The sequence below is a fragment of the Malania oleifera genome, chromosome 10 (genome assembly GCF_029873635.1).
Source record: "Malania oleifera isolate guangnan ecotype guangnan chromosome 10, ASM2987363v1, whole genome shotgun sequence".
Taxonomy (NCBI): domain Eukaryota; kingdom Viridiplantae; phylum Streptophyta; class Magnoliopsida; order Santalales; family Ximeniaceae; genus Malania; species Malania oleifera.
Window position 1 is genome coordinate 15,139,810 of NC_080426.1, and position 14,664 is coordinate 15,154,473.

A 14,664-nucleotide genomic window follows, 5' to 3' on the forward strand; every position below is an offset into this window, starting at 1 on the left:
GACTCTCAGCAAATTGTCTAAAATCGAATATCTACCATGCTGGAGTGAAGGTACAGGAATTAGAAAAGCTGTTGCAGTTGACTGAAATATCTGTTGGGAGCTTTCCATTTAGATATTTGGGAATACCTTTAGCAGCCTCAAGGTTGAAATGTACTCATTATGCTCCTTTGGTAAATAGACTTGCTAACCTGTTTAAAGGCTGGCCGGGACATACACTATCTAATGCAGGGAGGCTTGAACTTATCAATTCAGTTATTCAAGGGGTTGAGTGCTTCTGGCTAGCAATCTTTCCCATTCCAAAGAATGTGCTTGATCAGATTGTGAAATTGTGTAGCGTCTTCCTTTGAGGTGGGAAAAAGAAACCTTTAGTGTCTTGGAGGGAGGTATGTCTCCCAAAATCTGAAGGGGGGCTGGGGGTGTTCGATTTAAATGCTTGGAACTCAACTCTGCTGACAAAAACTGTGTGGAATATGCATTCAAAGAAAGATTCTCTTTGGGCTAAGTGGATTCACCAAGTATACCTTACAGGCTCTGATATTTGGGGAGCTACTGCTATGAAAAGTGACTCTCCTCTGTTTAAGAAGTTGATAGAAATTAAAAACAGATTATTGCAACACTCTGGGAATTCTGAAGCTGCTGTCAGATTGCTAAATGGGTGGGATTTAAATTGCTCACATGATTGTTATGATTTCTGGAGAAATAAAGGGAGCAATGTCCCTTGGGTAAAAGAGGTATGGAAAAGTGGAAGCACCCCCAAACATGCTTTTATTCTTCGGCTAGGTATTAAAGGGAAATTATCAACAAATGATAAGCTTGTTGGGGAAGATGTTGACCGGCTATGTGTTTTTTGTAAAGAAGAAACCGAGACTGTAGACCACCTCTTCTTCAGTTGTAAATTTTCTTCACCTGTTTGGGGTCGGATAAGAGACTAGCTGGGGTTGATTAGATTCATGTCTACCCTTAAAGCTGCGACTAAATGGTTACATAAAGAGGTTAAAGGAACTGGAATACAAGCAGTAGGGAAGAGAGTTGGTTTTGCAACCATGGTCAACTTCTTATGGCACTTTAGAAACAAAAAGAAATTTGAAGGAGAAGACATCTTGACTGAGGAGTTGGTAAAAGTAATTCAAAGACACGTGTTTAGAGTTGTATTTGATAGGTTTAATTTGTATTCTTGTGAGTAGGAGGTTGAATGTAAATGTATGGCTTGGTTTATAATGTTTTTGCTTTTTGGCCATGATGGACCTAGGTATGCATGGGTTGCTATGTAACTTTAAAATGATTGCTATTGTGATTGGGGTTGTTTTCCCCCTTGATCTTGGGTATGCCTAGAGTATATTGTAAATATTCTTTTGATCAATATATTTACCATTTGATAAAAAAAAAAAAAGAATAGGTGTTTCGTATGTCGACGGCTCGAACGGCAATCCCGGACATTCGTTGAAATCCACTGTAGGCATACCACCAACCTCCGCACTCGTATCAATAAGGCGTGTTTGTTGGGTTTCTTCCTCCACTTCAGCCAAATGCTCTGGGTGCACCCCCAACTGCCTATCCGGGGTGACATCCATTTGAGGAATGGTTTCGACATATAACTGCACAGTTAAATAAGTTGAACCAACGCAGTGTGCATCTAATACAATGTGCAGACCGTAATCATCAGTTACGTGAACAACCTCATAGAAGACTGTAGCATTGAACCTTCACATAGGGTACCTTGCGGTCACCCGCAATGCATATTGATCTGGATCAATTTGCAAATATTTGTATATTTTTGAATACAGTTTATTTAATTTACACCTATGATCAATTCGAATTGGTCGAACTGGCTGAGTACTATAACTAACACCTTCTATTCCGGTGATAATTTCCCCCCTATATACAACATCATCACCGGAACACTGCTTAAGCTTCCTACCATTTAGATCGACCCTTAGGAAATAGAAAAGATCTACAAAAAACAAGATTGTATATGTAAGCGCATCACATAACAACTCTTTTCATTTATGGTAAACTAATCAACTATAATCATGACTGCATTAATTATGCGGTAATCCTTTAAAATAAAGTCTAGCATGCAACGTTTGTTAATCATTCGACACATGATTTATACACTTCAAATATTTTGGGTGAGAAAAGTTTTATAAAAAATTCGGCAGTATGCCGTCTATAAATAGAACATTTTCCCATCCTCTGCATATTACAAACCATGTACCAGATATCTTATGAGTTTCTACTGCATGCAATTCACGAGTCATTGAAACAACCATGCAGATGACATTCTGTTCAATCAACATGCACTCCTAATCAACTACAAGCATGCATTTCACAATATTGCATCAATCATGCAGTTGACGTTCCAGATTAATCATGCCCACATAGTATATTCAACTGTATATTCATTGAGGCTCAATCGAGGCTCGGCTCAACGCAAGACATGCTTAAAATGCATTGAGGCTCAATCTAAAATACCATATTCGGAAAAGGGTAACGCATTACATGCCGAGAACAACGCATTTTTACAAAAAGGAACGCTTTTTACTCCTTTTTAGTTGAGGCTTACGCATTTTGGGTGTGTGATTCTCAAGTTAGAATTTGTTAGAAATTTGAACTACATGTTTGTATAAAAGAAATTTCATAATATGAGTTTATTTCGAAACAATAATTCATTTTCAATTAAAATCCAATCAATAATTCTTTTTTCTTTTCTAATACCAAATTTAAAACACTAGATTACAGCATACTTGTCAATTATGTACATATTCAAACTGCATTGTCCATAATTACAAAATTACATACATAGATTTTTAAATTATATATAATTTCAAATAATAGACATAACTAATACTATGATTACATATCTAAATTAAACCAATCATGTATATAGATAAATGTGTGATTACATACATTTTCAAACCAAATTATCCATAATTACAAAATCATGTACATAGTTTAATTTCAAATGATAGATGCGGTATATACTTTAATTACATACCCATATAATTACAGACATTTAAATCAAACCAAATACAATATGCATATTAATTGGTTTGAGTATCGAACCAAACAAATTATGTCCATATAGGTACGTAATTACATATATATTTGAAATAAACTGTCATAATTACCTAATTACATATATAGATTTCCAAATTATAGTTTTAACTACACAAATAATTACATAGTTTAGTTTCAAAGGAGAGGCACCAATACCATAACTACATCTGTATTCAATCCGAGCTATCAACATTTACATAATGATGTAATTATGTATATAGATATATAAATTATATTACGTAATATAATAAAAGCTTTTTATTATCCACTTGACTTTTCTCCTACTGCATTTTATTTCTGCGTATGAATCATTCATGCATGCTGATTTTTATCTCCAAGGTTAATTAATCAATCATTTTTTGTGCATGCTTCTGAAAAATTAATATAAATTTTTGTTTTAACTTATATTAAATTTAAAAATTTTACCATACATGCATCCTTCTGATTACTATCAGCATCAGTAGTTCAGCTGAACCCAACAATATATGTGTGTGTGTGTGTATATATGTATGTATATCATATAAACACAGCTGCAGACAGATTTGTATTTTTTTTTTCTTTTTTTTTTTTGTAATTTAATAAAATACAAAAAATGAAATAAAAACCTTACCTCATATGGGGTTCCTGGATGCAGCTTCCAAACAACAAATCGAAAGCAAAATATTAAATTGTGAATCTATAATTCCAAATCTTCAATACATACTGGAAATTAATCAAGAATATTCAATGCAAATAAAATAGATTTAGGGTAAAATACATACCCCATTTCTCCCCTTTTATAGCTTTACTCGAACGGTCACCTGCAAGACTCCCCGAATAGTCACCTGCAAAAATCCCCAAACGGTCACCTGCTGCTGCTGCCGTCCTCCTCCCTGCTAGACTCGCTGCTCTCTGTCCCTTCCCTTCGCGAGTGAAATGAAGGAGAAAGGAGGAGTTGAAGGGTTTCAAGGCAAATCTCGCTGGACCAAGCAGCGAAATTTGCCACGCGTCACACACCGATCGGCAGCTTAATTTCCCAGGCAAATCTCGCTTGACTATTCTTTTTGCAATGTGTAGAATTTGGATCTTAATCTTTTGCAGGTTCATAATCTTTCCTCTTTCCTTCAGAATTGTCACAAGGTCTGGATCTGAGAGTTTTGACTCTTGTATTCTTCCTACTATGAAGATCTGCTACGGGTAGTCAAGTTTTTCAATTTAGTATTTGCACAGGATCAGGCTGTTTCGCTGAACTGCTGTTTGATTTGCAGTTTCTGGCTTAAATTTGTTTCAAATCTTTTTAGCACCCTAAGGTATATTTATTGTTGATGTTCCTTATGATCCTCTTTTATTTTCTGAAAGATCTAACAGCAAGCACCAGATTTGCTATTATTTTTTTGCTTGATTGTCTTTTTACTCACCTATGTATATCAAGTCTGATGGGAGCTCGCTGGGTTTGAGAGCTAAGAAAGATACATTTGATGTTGCAGTGGAAGGTGCACTACAGAGGATCAAATCTAGGATTAATGAAGTTTCAGATCAATGACTTTGAAACTCTTGTTCCTTCTTGTTCTTGTTGTAATTATTTGTATTCTTATTTCTATTTTTTACCCTTTCATAATTATTCACTGAAAAATGCAGAGTGAGAGATGTTTGTATTTTGTTTTGTAATACTTCATCCAATTTGGATGAGTTATAGCACTGCATTCTTGGTTCCTACTTTCCCATTTGAGTACTCTGTTTCTTCGGGTAATGGCATTATTTGCCAGCAACATTTTATGTTTTTATTTAGATATTAACAAATAAGATGCAGTATTTTTTTTTTTTTTAAATGTCATTTTATATGAATTTTTTTAAAAAAAAATTAAAATGAATTATTTTTTTTAGATGGGTGACCCGTTACCCACGATAAATGGACGGGTTAGGAGTGGCATGTGTGTGACCCATTTAACATTGACCGTTTATGACCCAGGCTGTTTATGAACTGGCCCGTCGGCGACCCGCCCGGACTCGGCCTGTCCACCCGTTTTGCCACCCTTACCCATATCTTTCATATATTCTTTCTTATTTCTACATATCTTAAAACCTCCAGATAGTCTGACTTAGGTTGTGCTCTAGTCCTACTTCCATCAATCAAAACAGTATCATCTGTAAATAACGTACATTGGGATCTTGTTTTGGATACTCCTAGTGAGTTCATTAGTAGGGCTCAAAGTAGAACCTTGAAAGTGGGCTTGATTGAAGATTGGGATGAACGTAGGGATGTAGAAAGAATGAAGACGAGATGGCGAAGTAAAGGGAAGAAGTCAAGATGGAGACTATGATTAGGTTACTGGATGTGGCCATTATGTATAGGGCTTTAAATAATTCCCTATAAATACAATATATTTGGCTTTGGGTGGGAGTGAAAGGGGGCATCTCCTGGGAGACATGCAGTGGTTAGAGCTTGGGTTTGTGTATGAAGGTATGAGGTTCCAATCTTGAGGAGGGGTCTAGGATGGGTAGGTGGGCTACCTTCCATTATGTATCTCAAGCCTGTAAGCCTCCAATGGACAAAAAGAGAGGAGATTGAAAGTAGGCAAGCTACTAGAGAGACATGAGTAATGAATAAAGAGGGAGGGGAAGTGTGAAAAAACAGGATTGAAGATGCTCGCTTCCTAAGTGTGTATGCTGGTGAGCTTCCATACACTCTATATGGATTTGGGAAGCTAGGAAGGAGGGCATAGTATTGAGAGGGTGGCTGGGCTCTTGCTCTCTGTTTCTGTGCATGTTGGGGAGTATTTTTTTTTGGGAGGGGGGGGGGGGGGTGTTTGAGAAGTGTAGAATATTTAAGAGTTGAGAATTTAAGGGCCTTTCGTTTGCATTGAATGATCTCTAAACAGAGCTGGTACACCAAATGGGTTTTATATTTAAGAGACTCTGTTTGGCTGTACTTCTAAATTCCTTCTGATTGCCTCTTGTTCGGTCAGTGTTTGGAATGATGCTTGATATCATTCTGAGGCAACATGACCATCTGTCCTCACCCTTCATTCATCTTCGGTTCTCTCTTAATGACACAAACAGGCGAGCCCTCTCAAGTCTCATCTAATGACAAAGGGCAGATCTCATCAAATTGCATTAAAGTGCTGCCTTGCCTCAATGAAGAGCAGTAGAAGAGTGTTGGTAAATTATTCTGCCATTAACGACCAAGCTTATAGCAATTTTGGAGAAACAAAATTGCCTTTGTTAATCTTGCAACAGATCCAAACCCCCAATGAATGCCACTTCAACTCTTTAGGCTAGATCAAGAACAGTTCAGTTAGATGTTTTACTTAGTCATTTTACACAATTTTTCTAATTTCTCTTTTTGGGAACTTGAGTTTGAAGAAGAATTATTGGTTTTTTTTCTTCCCCTTGATCTAGGAAATTAATTTTTCTATAGTTTCTATTGTAATTTTTACTGTATTTCAGATTTTTTTTTAAAAAAATTCTACAACACACAGAATGTCCCTTTTTTTTTTTTTGTTTATTTGAACTTGAAAAACTATATACACTTGCTTTTATTTATAAATGAATAAATTCTGTTTTTATGTTATTTATTTTTTAAAATTCTCTTCAAAGTGTTCTAGGGATTAAAATAGTGAAAAAATATTCATGCTGAAACCTTTAGCGAACAACCTAAACTATTTAGCATTCAGCGGGTCATTTTCCTTCTAATTCTGGTTCACATATTTCGTACCGAATTCAGCATTTAGTGCTTATTGCTTAATTTTAACAAATGCCCTCTTAGAGTTATTCTTCTTCCCATCCACCCCAAAGTCCCAAACAAAAGCGAAAAACAAAATACTAAAGACAGCTTGTGCGGTTCAGTATCAACCACTGGAACTATTTTTAATGTTCTCATCCTTTGGTAATTCATGGATTGTGCATGCTATTATCATGCTGCACCTGCCATCATGACATAATTAGTCGTTCCTTCGTGTGTTCTTTAGTCTGTTTTAAATTCTTTGTCCGGACCTTTTGAAGGATATTTACTCTTTTTAGTCACTTCTTTAATCCTTCTGGCTTAGTGGCTTTTCATACTTGTTCTCTTCTTCTTCTTGTAAGATAATATGATGTGTTGGGGCTTTGTTGGTTAGCAAGGATATAGCAAAGGTGAAAGATGATCAAGAGTGGGAGATCATTGAGACAAGAAAGGCTCTATCGAGAACTGGACCTGTAGATGCCTATAAGCCAAAAAAGATATCATTGGAAGAGGAGCTGAAGGTACACCATATTTGCTTACTTCTGCCAAATTATTTTATATATATATATATATATATATATATATATATATATATATTTTCTTTTTATCCAAATTAATATCATTGAAGTAAATTGTATCTTTATATGGCCATTGCTTCAACTCGTCTTCAACAGGCTTTGAAGGAGAAAGTTGACATAAATGACTACGAGTACAAGAGAATTCCTAGACCGAATGAAGGCAAGTCAGCCTAGCATTCAGCTTGCTATGCCTTTTCTTTCTTCTTCTTCTCCTTTTTTTTTTTTTTTTTTTTGAGGTTGTGGGGGTGGGGTTTGTTTCAATATATTTACTTGAGCATTTTCAAAATTAGTAGCATCAGGCTTCTGATCTTGCATCTTAATTAACCCCTCCCTCCCTCTCTCTCTCCTCTCTCTCTCTCTCTCTCTCTCTCCTGCTCATTAAGGGAAAGAATAAATTTGCTGTATGTATTGTGTAGTCTAATATTCCTGACTATTCTGAACAACCAAAGGCGTTGTGTGGTGAAATTTTAGTCCCCTGCTCTCGTGGGCTCATTTATGACTTTGTGGAGGCTGGTGTGTGATTCTTATGCCTTATAAAATAAAGCTATTAATCGTTGTGGTTGTTTTATACCTTTGTGAATCTTGGAATGGTCAATTGAAATTTAGAAGATATTGAATCTGGAAAATTATCATTGAAATACATCATGATAAATTATCAAAACAATTAAGAAGGAACTTCAAAGGAAAAAATGTTGCAAGCGAAATTACAATAAGTTGAAACATCCAGTCCCACAAGGATGTGGTGGAGGTAAATGTAAGAAAGCTTTAGACGCTCAAATGGGCTTTTGATCTTTGCACGTTGACGAGTGTTGGTCTGGTACGAAAGAAGGAAGTGAGGAAATTAGTCGACACAGGTTGGGGATTGTCACTTGTCAGAGAGGCGGCGATGGCCCTGGCTGGGACATACCTGGACAGCAACTACTAAATAAACCGCAGCAGCAGAGAAACCAAAGCCTGCAAATTTGTAATAAGCATACAAAATTAGAATACAACCCCCTGCCCTGTATCATATTCCGGCTCCTCTTCATATATTTTTCTCTTTTAATATTTGGGGTGTGTGCTAGAGACGGTGGTGCAAGCCTATAATGGAGTGTGTGTGGGGGGGGGGGGGGGGGGGGGGTGGTGTTTATGTGAAGATCATACCATAATCGCAAGGATCGGCTGAGTCCTCCATCAGGCTGACCTGGCGGTGGTAGTTGTACATCAGACGGTGGAGGTGGATCCATAGGGGGGTTTGAAGCGGTTGCAGATTGTGGGGCAGAGCCGCAGAGAGGTTTAACGCCAAAAATGAAAACGTAATGTGGTGAAATAGGTGGAAGAGATTGGGGGGGGGGAAGGATATGTGGGGTGCAACTTCCTTTCTCTATGTGTTATGCTACCAGCCCACGCCCTCTTCCAACTACCATTCTAATCCCGCAAGAAAAATATCTTGGGACGGACAAAAACCACCAACACACACACACACCATATGTACGTATGTGGTTTACTGTTTGGGGCTCTGCTTGGAAGCTTGAAACTTAGTGGAAAAAAAGGCATTTAATTCCATCTATGCTTTTTTTCTTTTCCTTCCTGTTTTAAAATTTTAAGGTCCTATAATTCATTTGAGGAGACGCAACTTTCTGTTTGGTACATTTATCTGCAATCATTCGAGTATTCTCATGATTTTAAGCATGAGTTCGCCCCTGTTGAGCTTGAAAATAGAGGGAGAGGGAGAGAGAGAGAGCAAATTAAATTACAAATACTCACTTGAAGTGAAGAGCAGAAGTCTGGAAAGAATCAAGAGCAAGTATATATCATCATATATTAGGTGATGATTCCACCCCAACTATCCCAACAATTACAGATTTATGCCCACTTCTCACTGCGACAAAAATATCATCTCAATATGTACACCAACCCACAGCAACAACAACAGCAACACAAACAGGATAAAATATGGGGAAAAAATTTCGTGACCCTGCCTACTGCTCCTCTTACGGGCCCCACCAAATATCTTTGCATCCCTTCCCAATTCTTATTCATTTACATGTTACTCATATAAAACATGAACAATCAATATAAGCCAAAACTCTCCCCTTATCTCCCCAATTTATCCCCACCTCAAACAAAATAAAACAAAAAGGGCACTGGAGTGACTCCTAATCCTAAAACTTAAAACTGCCTTGGTTTTGGTTGCGATGAAAGAGACAATAGTGGTCGGACAAGCCTCTGGGCAGATGGGCTACCCAATAATGTAGCTTGGGACCGAGTGAGCATCTCAGCCATTGAAGGGGTTTGATAGGCCTGTACTAGGCTTGAACCATCGATAGAATCACCTCTTGCCGTTGCCCTCTGCCAGGAGTGTGAGCTCAGTCCCGAAAGAATATATGCCCGCCCAGATGCCTCGTATACATGCCTGCTTGCCATCCTCTCTTGCATCTCCTTGAGCTCAGCATCCAGTGCAACACAAAGCCTGTCCTGAGATTTGGCCGACAATGTCTCCGACAATAACTTGCGACAACTTTCAAGGATAGAAATTGCACCAGTGAGATCACCCTGCTCAGCAGCAGCTCGTGCCTGTGCCATTGCCTCCGCAGCTCGAATCCTATTGCGCTGTCTGTCCACCTCCAGTGACAACACATCTTGCCCAGCTACTTCAGTTCTCTCAATCCTAACTTCTTCACTTTCCACAGTGACTGTTTCTTTTGTCAAGGGATCCTTGTAAACACATCTAACCTTTAGCAAGGATGTTTCATTGCTAGAGGACTCTGTTGGAACATTAACAGAAACCAGAAAATCCCTCTCTTCTTCTGCATACATATCTCCAACATCAATAAATCCTGTGCGCCCATCAACCATCACTCGGCTTGGGTAACTTCCTGCTTTTAGCAATCCAAGGCGAACACTTGGGTGCACACACTCAATCCCAACTTGCATCTCCTGCACCACAACACTCAGAAGGCCCCCAATGCACTGTGCAAAAGCATCCTGAATTACAGCTTCGGTCTCAATAAAAGAAAAGGTTCCCCCAGAAGTTTCTGATATTGAGTGCATTGATGAAGCATCATGATCAGCACCAAAGCCAAAAGCATGCACTGGAATCTGGAATCCAGTATTATCACCACCATGAACAGACACAGGAAGGAGCAAACGATAATTTGGTTGGTTGTGATTGCCACCACCAGAACCATTGACAGTGTAAGTGTCCTGCCCATCAGACAACAGTATTATACTGGCAACCGGATTCTTTTCCCTCCGGTCTTCCATAACCTTGACGCCCTTTTTAAGGCCTTCGGCAATATTGGTCCCACCATTTGCAACAAGAGAGTTAACGGCTAGCAATGCCTGCTGCCGTCCTACATCAGACATTCGACGGAGAGGAAAGAGGCGGCGAGCAGTGGAAGAAAATGCAATGACTGACAGCCTGTCATTGGACCCAAGGTTCTGTATCACAAACCCCATGGCTCGCTTCAGCAATGCAAGTTTAGTACCTGCCATGCTGCCACTGATGTCAAGCACTGTGACGAGATCAACTGGAGCTCGGGGACTCTGAAATGCAGGTGGAAAATTAGGATGGTCTCTCAGAGAATTTTGACATGAAATTGCTGCAGCAGCAGCAGCTTTGAGATGGACCAGAACAGTAAAGTTATCATAAGAATTTGACCGCGTGATGGCTGAAACTTCTGGATATGTTTTCATCTCTACAGATCTAACAAGGTTGTCATTTGCAATATTGTTTTCAGAAGATGTCCTTTCAGTCGATTCAGGTGGCTTGTCTAAGCTTTCATCATCATCAAAGACACCTGGCTCAGGAGTTTGATGCGTTGGCATGATGTTCCGATTGAAATCTGAACGAGGGGGAGGTAATCGGCGGAGGACAGTCACTAAAGCATTATTTTGGGGCCAATCTACAGGATTGATTCTTGCTCTACCAGCAGGAGGGTCTAAAGTGGGACTCTGCAAAGGAATTTCTTTCCATTTTGCTCTGCAAACAGGGCAAATTTGGTTTCCATGCTTCACATTTGAAGCAATGCAGTGGAAATGGAAGGAATGAGAGCATTCTGCTGTAAAAATGGCATGACCATCTCCTCGTTTCATTGTGCCCAAACATATTGAGCAGGTCCTCTGGAAATTTTTAAAGAAAATGTAGGTGAGAAAAACATTAAAAAAATAATAATAATCTTAATTTAAGGACTTAATCATCATCAATAATCACATTCAACCATGATATGTAAACTATTCTTTTTTCATAGTTGCATTTGCAGCTGAGACTCTCAACCAGAATCATTATGCATGTTAATAAAGTGTAATAATAAGAAACTAGCAAAAAATCATTGAGTCATGCAATCACAAGATCAGAACAATTCCAAACTACAAAAAATAATACTTAAGAACATAAACACAAATTCTAAATATATGACCAAATTTACTTACAGGCACCAAATCACTGAAAATATGTAAAAGACAACCAAGCGTTCTCACTCATCAATAAAATACTCATCAAGCAACTTTATTTGAAACTTAAAAATATTTTTTAATCATAAATTTTGACTACATTAAGGGTTTCAAAGTACCCCAGCGTTTCATGTTCGAGAAAAATGAACTGATTTTTTATTTTTTAAAAAAATGCATTCTGTTTTTTTTTTTTTTAAATCTTCTGAAGTCTAAATTTTATTTGCACAATCTATTGTAGTTTGTTGTAATTAGAATATCAGATAAATATTTAACAAATTGCAGGGAAGTGGAGTGTGTGTAGCTGAGGCAATGTCAACCTATGAAAAAAGTTATAGCATCTTCAACTATTTGTACTAGGATGGAATATATTTAAGCTGCATTTAATTGGACACGATTTATCTCGGCTTTCATTTTGACATAAATTCTGTAGAGTTTGAAAGTATTGCTTTTATAGTGCAACTGTTTGGTGGATTTCAGTTTTATGGAATTTAAATCCAACTCCAAATCCCAGGGGGGTAACAGTTGCATCTAAAATAGAACCATGCATCTTGTCTAAGTTAAACATACAATTACTGTTGAGTGGAGATCAATACGTGCATATATGTCACAACTAAGAACACACAACACCCATCCGCACATAAAAGGCAAATCAACTCAAATGGGCAACTGTTGGGCTTAAGATCTAGCAGCTAGCATATGTGATAAGCATCATCATAACAGGTTTCTGGATCTACGCTTAAGAAAGGCGCTTTTGACTTTCTAAGCAATTATACCCTCAATAGGATCTTGCTGTAGCCGTATAGGATTTGCACACGTGTGCACGCCTGCTATGGCTAATCTCAAAAGTAGGATTATTGAAAAAGCCAAATAATTAGCAACAAGATTAGCTCGGGAGCTTATCATAGCTTACAAAATAAGTCAATGTCTGGAATCCAATGTAAATAGGGCACATAAAGCAAAATCAAGGGAGTGACTTTCTGAAGGCGAAAGCTAATCCACAGACACAAATGAGCCAAAAGTTTCAAAACAAGTAGGGCAAAAATTCCAAAACTCATTCATCCAAGAAAAGGAAATCATGAGCCGCTTTAAGGTTTTTCTTTTCCTTTCCTTTTTTATCAGGCTTACTATGGCAGATCTTGCAATTAAGTGGTCAACACATATGGCCACCAAACAAGTCACTTTACCGTCGAGAGGAAAGGAAAGGTACACCAGCCTTCTTTTCTCTTGTAAGGCAAAACGACAATGGCTTTGAAAGAGACACATGTATTAAACCCACGAGCCAAAGAGGGAGAAAACAACACGACAACAAAGACAAGGCTCAATAATTTCACAGCCACTTTGCAGGGTTGGTTCAAAATAATTATAGCCCACACAATAAATTTAGTACTTCTTCAATTATATTCTTCCTCAGTACACGCGCACACATACTAAAAAAACCCACAAATTAATCCCTCAACTTAGCATGCAAATCCAAGCAAACAATAACAAAAATTGAAGTTCTCTGCAGAGACTAGTAAAATTGAAGAAACAATTATAGACCACAGAACAAACTGCAGATATTCTTCTGTTTGGTTGGGGTCGAAACATGAGAAAACTAAAAAAGAAAAGAGAATATTGGATCTTATGTTTCATATCCCCATCTAATCTAACCCAAAGCAGTTTTATTGGGCTATGCTAATTGGAATTTCCGGGGTTCTTGGTTGCCGAGTAACAAAAAATCTAAGACTCAAATCCATCCTCAGCATCCAAAAACTGTATGCAGGACCAATAATGAACTCCATCTCACAAAGGACTTCATTGAGGAAAATCACAAGGCCTTTGATAAGAAATATGGAGAGAGAGAGAGAGAGAGAGAGAGAGAGAGTGAGGGAGAAGAGAAACAAACCTTGGAGGATCTGCTCATGCTTTTCGATAATCGGAGGCTGGGCGAAGACGACACCGGCGCCGCCGGCATCCCCGGGCCCGAAGAGTCAAGATTCCAATTGCGCTGAGAGAGGAGAGCAACATCTGATAATCTCTCACTAGAGGCAATAGCCGGAGGAGGGTCCTCTAATGTCCGAGGAACATAAGCGCAGAGATTAAGCCCCAGAGCGAGCTTCGCTTTCCTCCATTTGCTTCCCATTTCGCCGAGGGAAGCCTGAACCTGCAACAATTTTTGCTCGAAACCCAAAGAAAGAAGGAAATCTAGAAATGCCCAAATTTCAGCTGCTCTTTTTTTCCCCCCCAGTGATAGCTAAGATTCAGATGGGGGGTTCTGAGATCAAATATGAGAAGAAAGAACAGCAGGGTTGGAGGGTTTTAGGAAAAGAAGGCGAGAACCGAGAGATTTGGGAGAGGAGAGGAAGGAGGTTAGGTTTATGTAGGGAGGAGAGAAGAATGGTAAAGGGTTTGTCAAAGAAGCGACCGAGTCGCAGAAGGGTGGGAGACGGAGAAGGAGTGCTGTGGCTACTCTCCTAGTTCTTGTTCCTGTTTGGCCGCCATTAGAGGGAGAGGGACAGAGGAGTTTGACCTTTGGGGGAGAGTTGAGTTGAGTTGAGGCGAGGGTGGTAAAAAGGGTGAGAGGCTGCGCATTATAAAAGCTCGTTTTGGTTGAATCATGGGATGACGGAAGACTAAAGGAAAAGGATGATGAATGAATGTCTTTCGTAATAATAATAATATTAAACTAGAAAGAAGTGCCCAATTTTTATTCAAATAATAATAATGTTTTCCTTTAACATTTTGGAGCAAATTCAAAACTTGTATCATATGTTTGAAGGAATCTAAATACACATATTTAGAATTATTATTTAATTTTTTTGATTAATTAGGACTTGAATTACATAATAAAAATTAGTCAATTTTCAATCTTATATCTATTTTCACGAACTCGAAATCCTTAATAAGAATGTATCA

General features: G+C 38.3%; 2 protein-coding genes and 1 long non-coding RNA gene across 5 annotated transcripts in view; 2 read left to right on the top strand and 1 right to left on the bottom strand.

The window, feature by feature from the left end:
• LOC131165385 (uncharacterized) overlaps nucleotides 1-7,903 on the top strand; it is a 33,434-nt gene extending 25,531 nt beyond the window's left edge. For both annotated transcript variants that reach the window (XM_058123125.1, XM_058123126.1), the window contains exons 3-4: nucleotides 7,152-7,278; nucleotides 7,432-7,903. In XM_058123125.1, coding sequence (XP_057979108.1) covers nucleotides 7,152-7,278; nucleotides 7,432-7,509 — 205 coding nt within the window. In that variant the 3' untranslated portion in view covers nucleotides 7,510-7,903. The remainder of the gene's footprint in view (nucleotides 1-7,151; nucleotides 7,279-7,431) is intronic.
• Nucleotides 4,185-4,753, top strand: LOC131165386 (uncharacterized). Its single transcript, XR_009139557.1, has 2 exons — nucleotides 4,185-4,346; nucleotides 4,524-4,753. It is a non-coding gene; the product is annotated as an uncharacterized LOC131165386 (long non-coding RNA).
• Nucleotides 7,904-7,945: 42 nt separating the features above from the next.
• On the bottom strand, nucleotides 7,946-14,331 carry LOC131165384 (E3 ubiquitin-protein ligase WAV3-like). Of its 2 annotated transcripts, none has more exons than XM_058123124.1 (3): nucleotides 13,655-14,331; nucleotides 9,082-11,439; nucleotides 7,946-8,289 (listed from the first exon to the last, which is right to left on the bottom strand). In XM_058123124.1, the coding sequence occupies exons 1-2, from the start codon at nucleotides 13,889-13,891 to the stop codon at nucleotides 9,487-9,489; spliced, it is 2,190 nt and encodes a 729-aa protein (XP_057979107.1). In that variant the 5' UTR covers nucleotides 13,892-14,331; the 3' UTR covers nucleotides 7,946-8,289; nucleotides 9,082-9,486. The 2 variants fall into 2 exon arrangements, with proteins under 2 accessions (XP_057979107.1, XP_057979106.1); XM_058123123.1 differs by having other exon boundaries at nucleotides 8,479-11,439.
• Nucleotides 14,332-14,664: the final 333 nt, after the last annotated feature.

Coding starts and splice junctions, on each gene's coding strand:
- LOC131165384 (XM_058123124.1), bottom strand. CDS start 13,891: ATGGGAAGCAAATGGAGGAAAGCGAAGCTCGCTCTGGGGCTTAATCTC. Junction 11,440..13,654: donor GCATGAGCAGATCCTCCAAG/GTTTGTTTCTCT, acceptor AAAAATTTCCAG/AGGACCTGCTCAATATGTTT.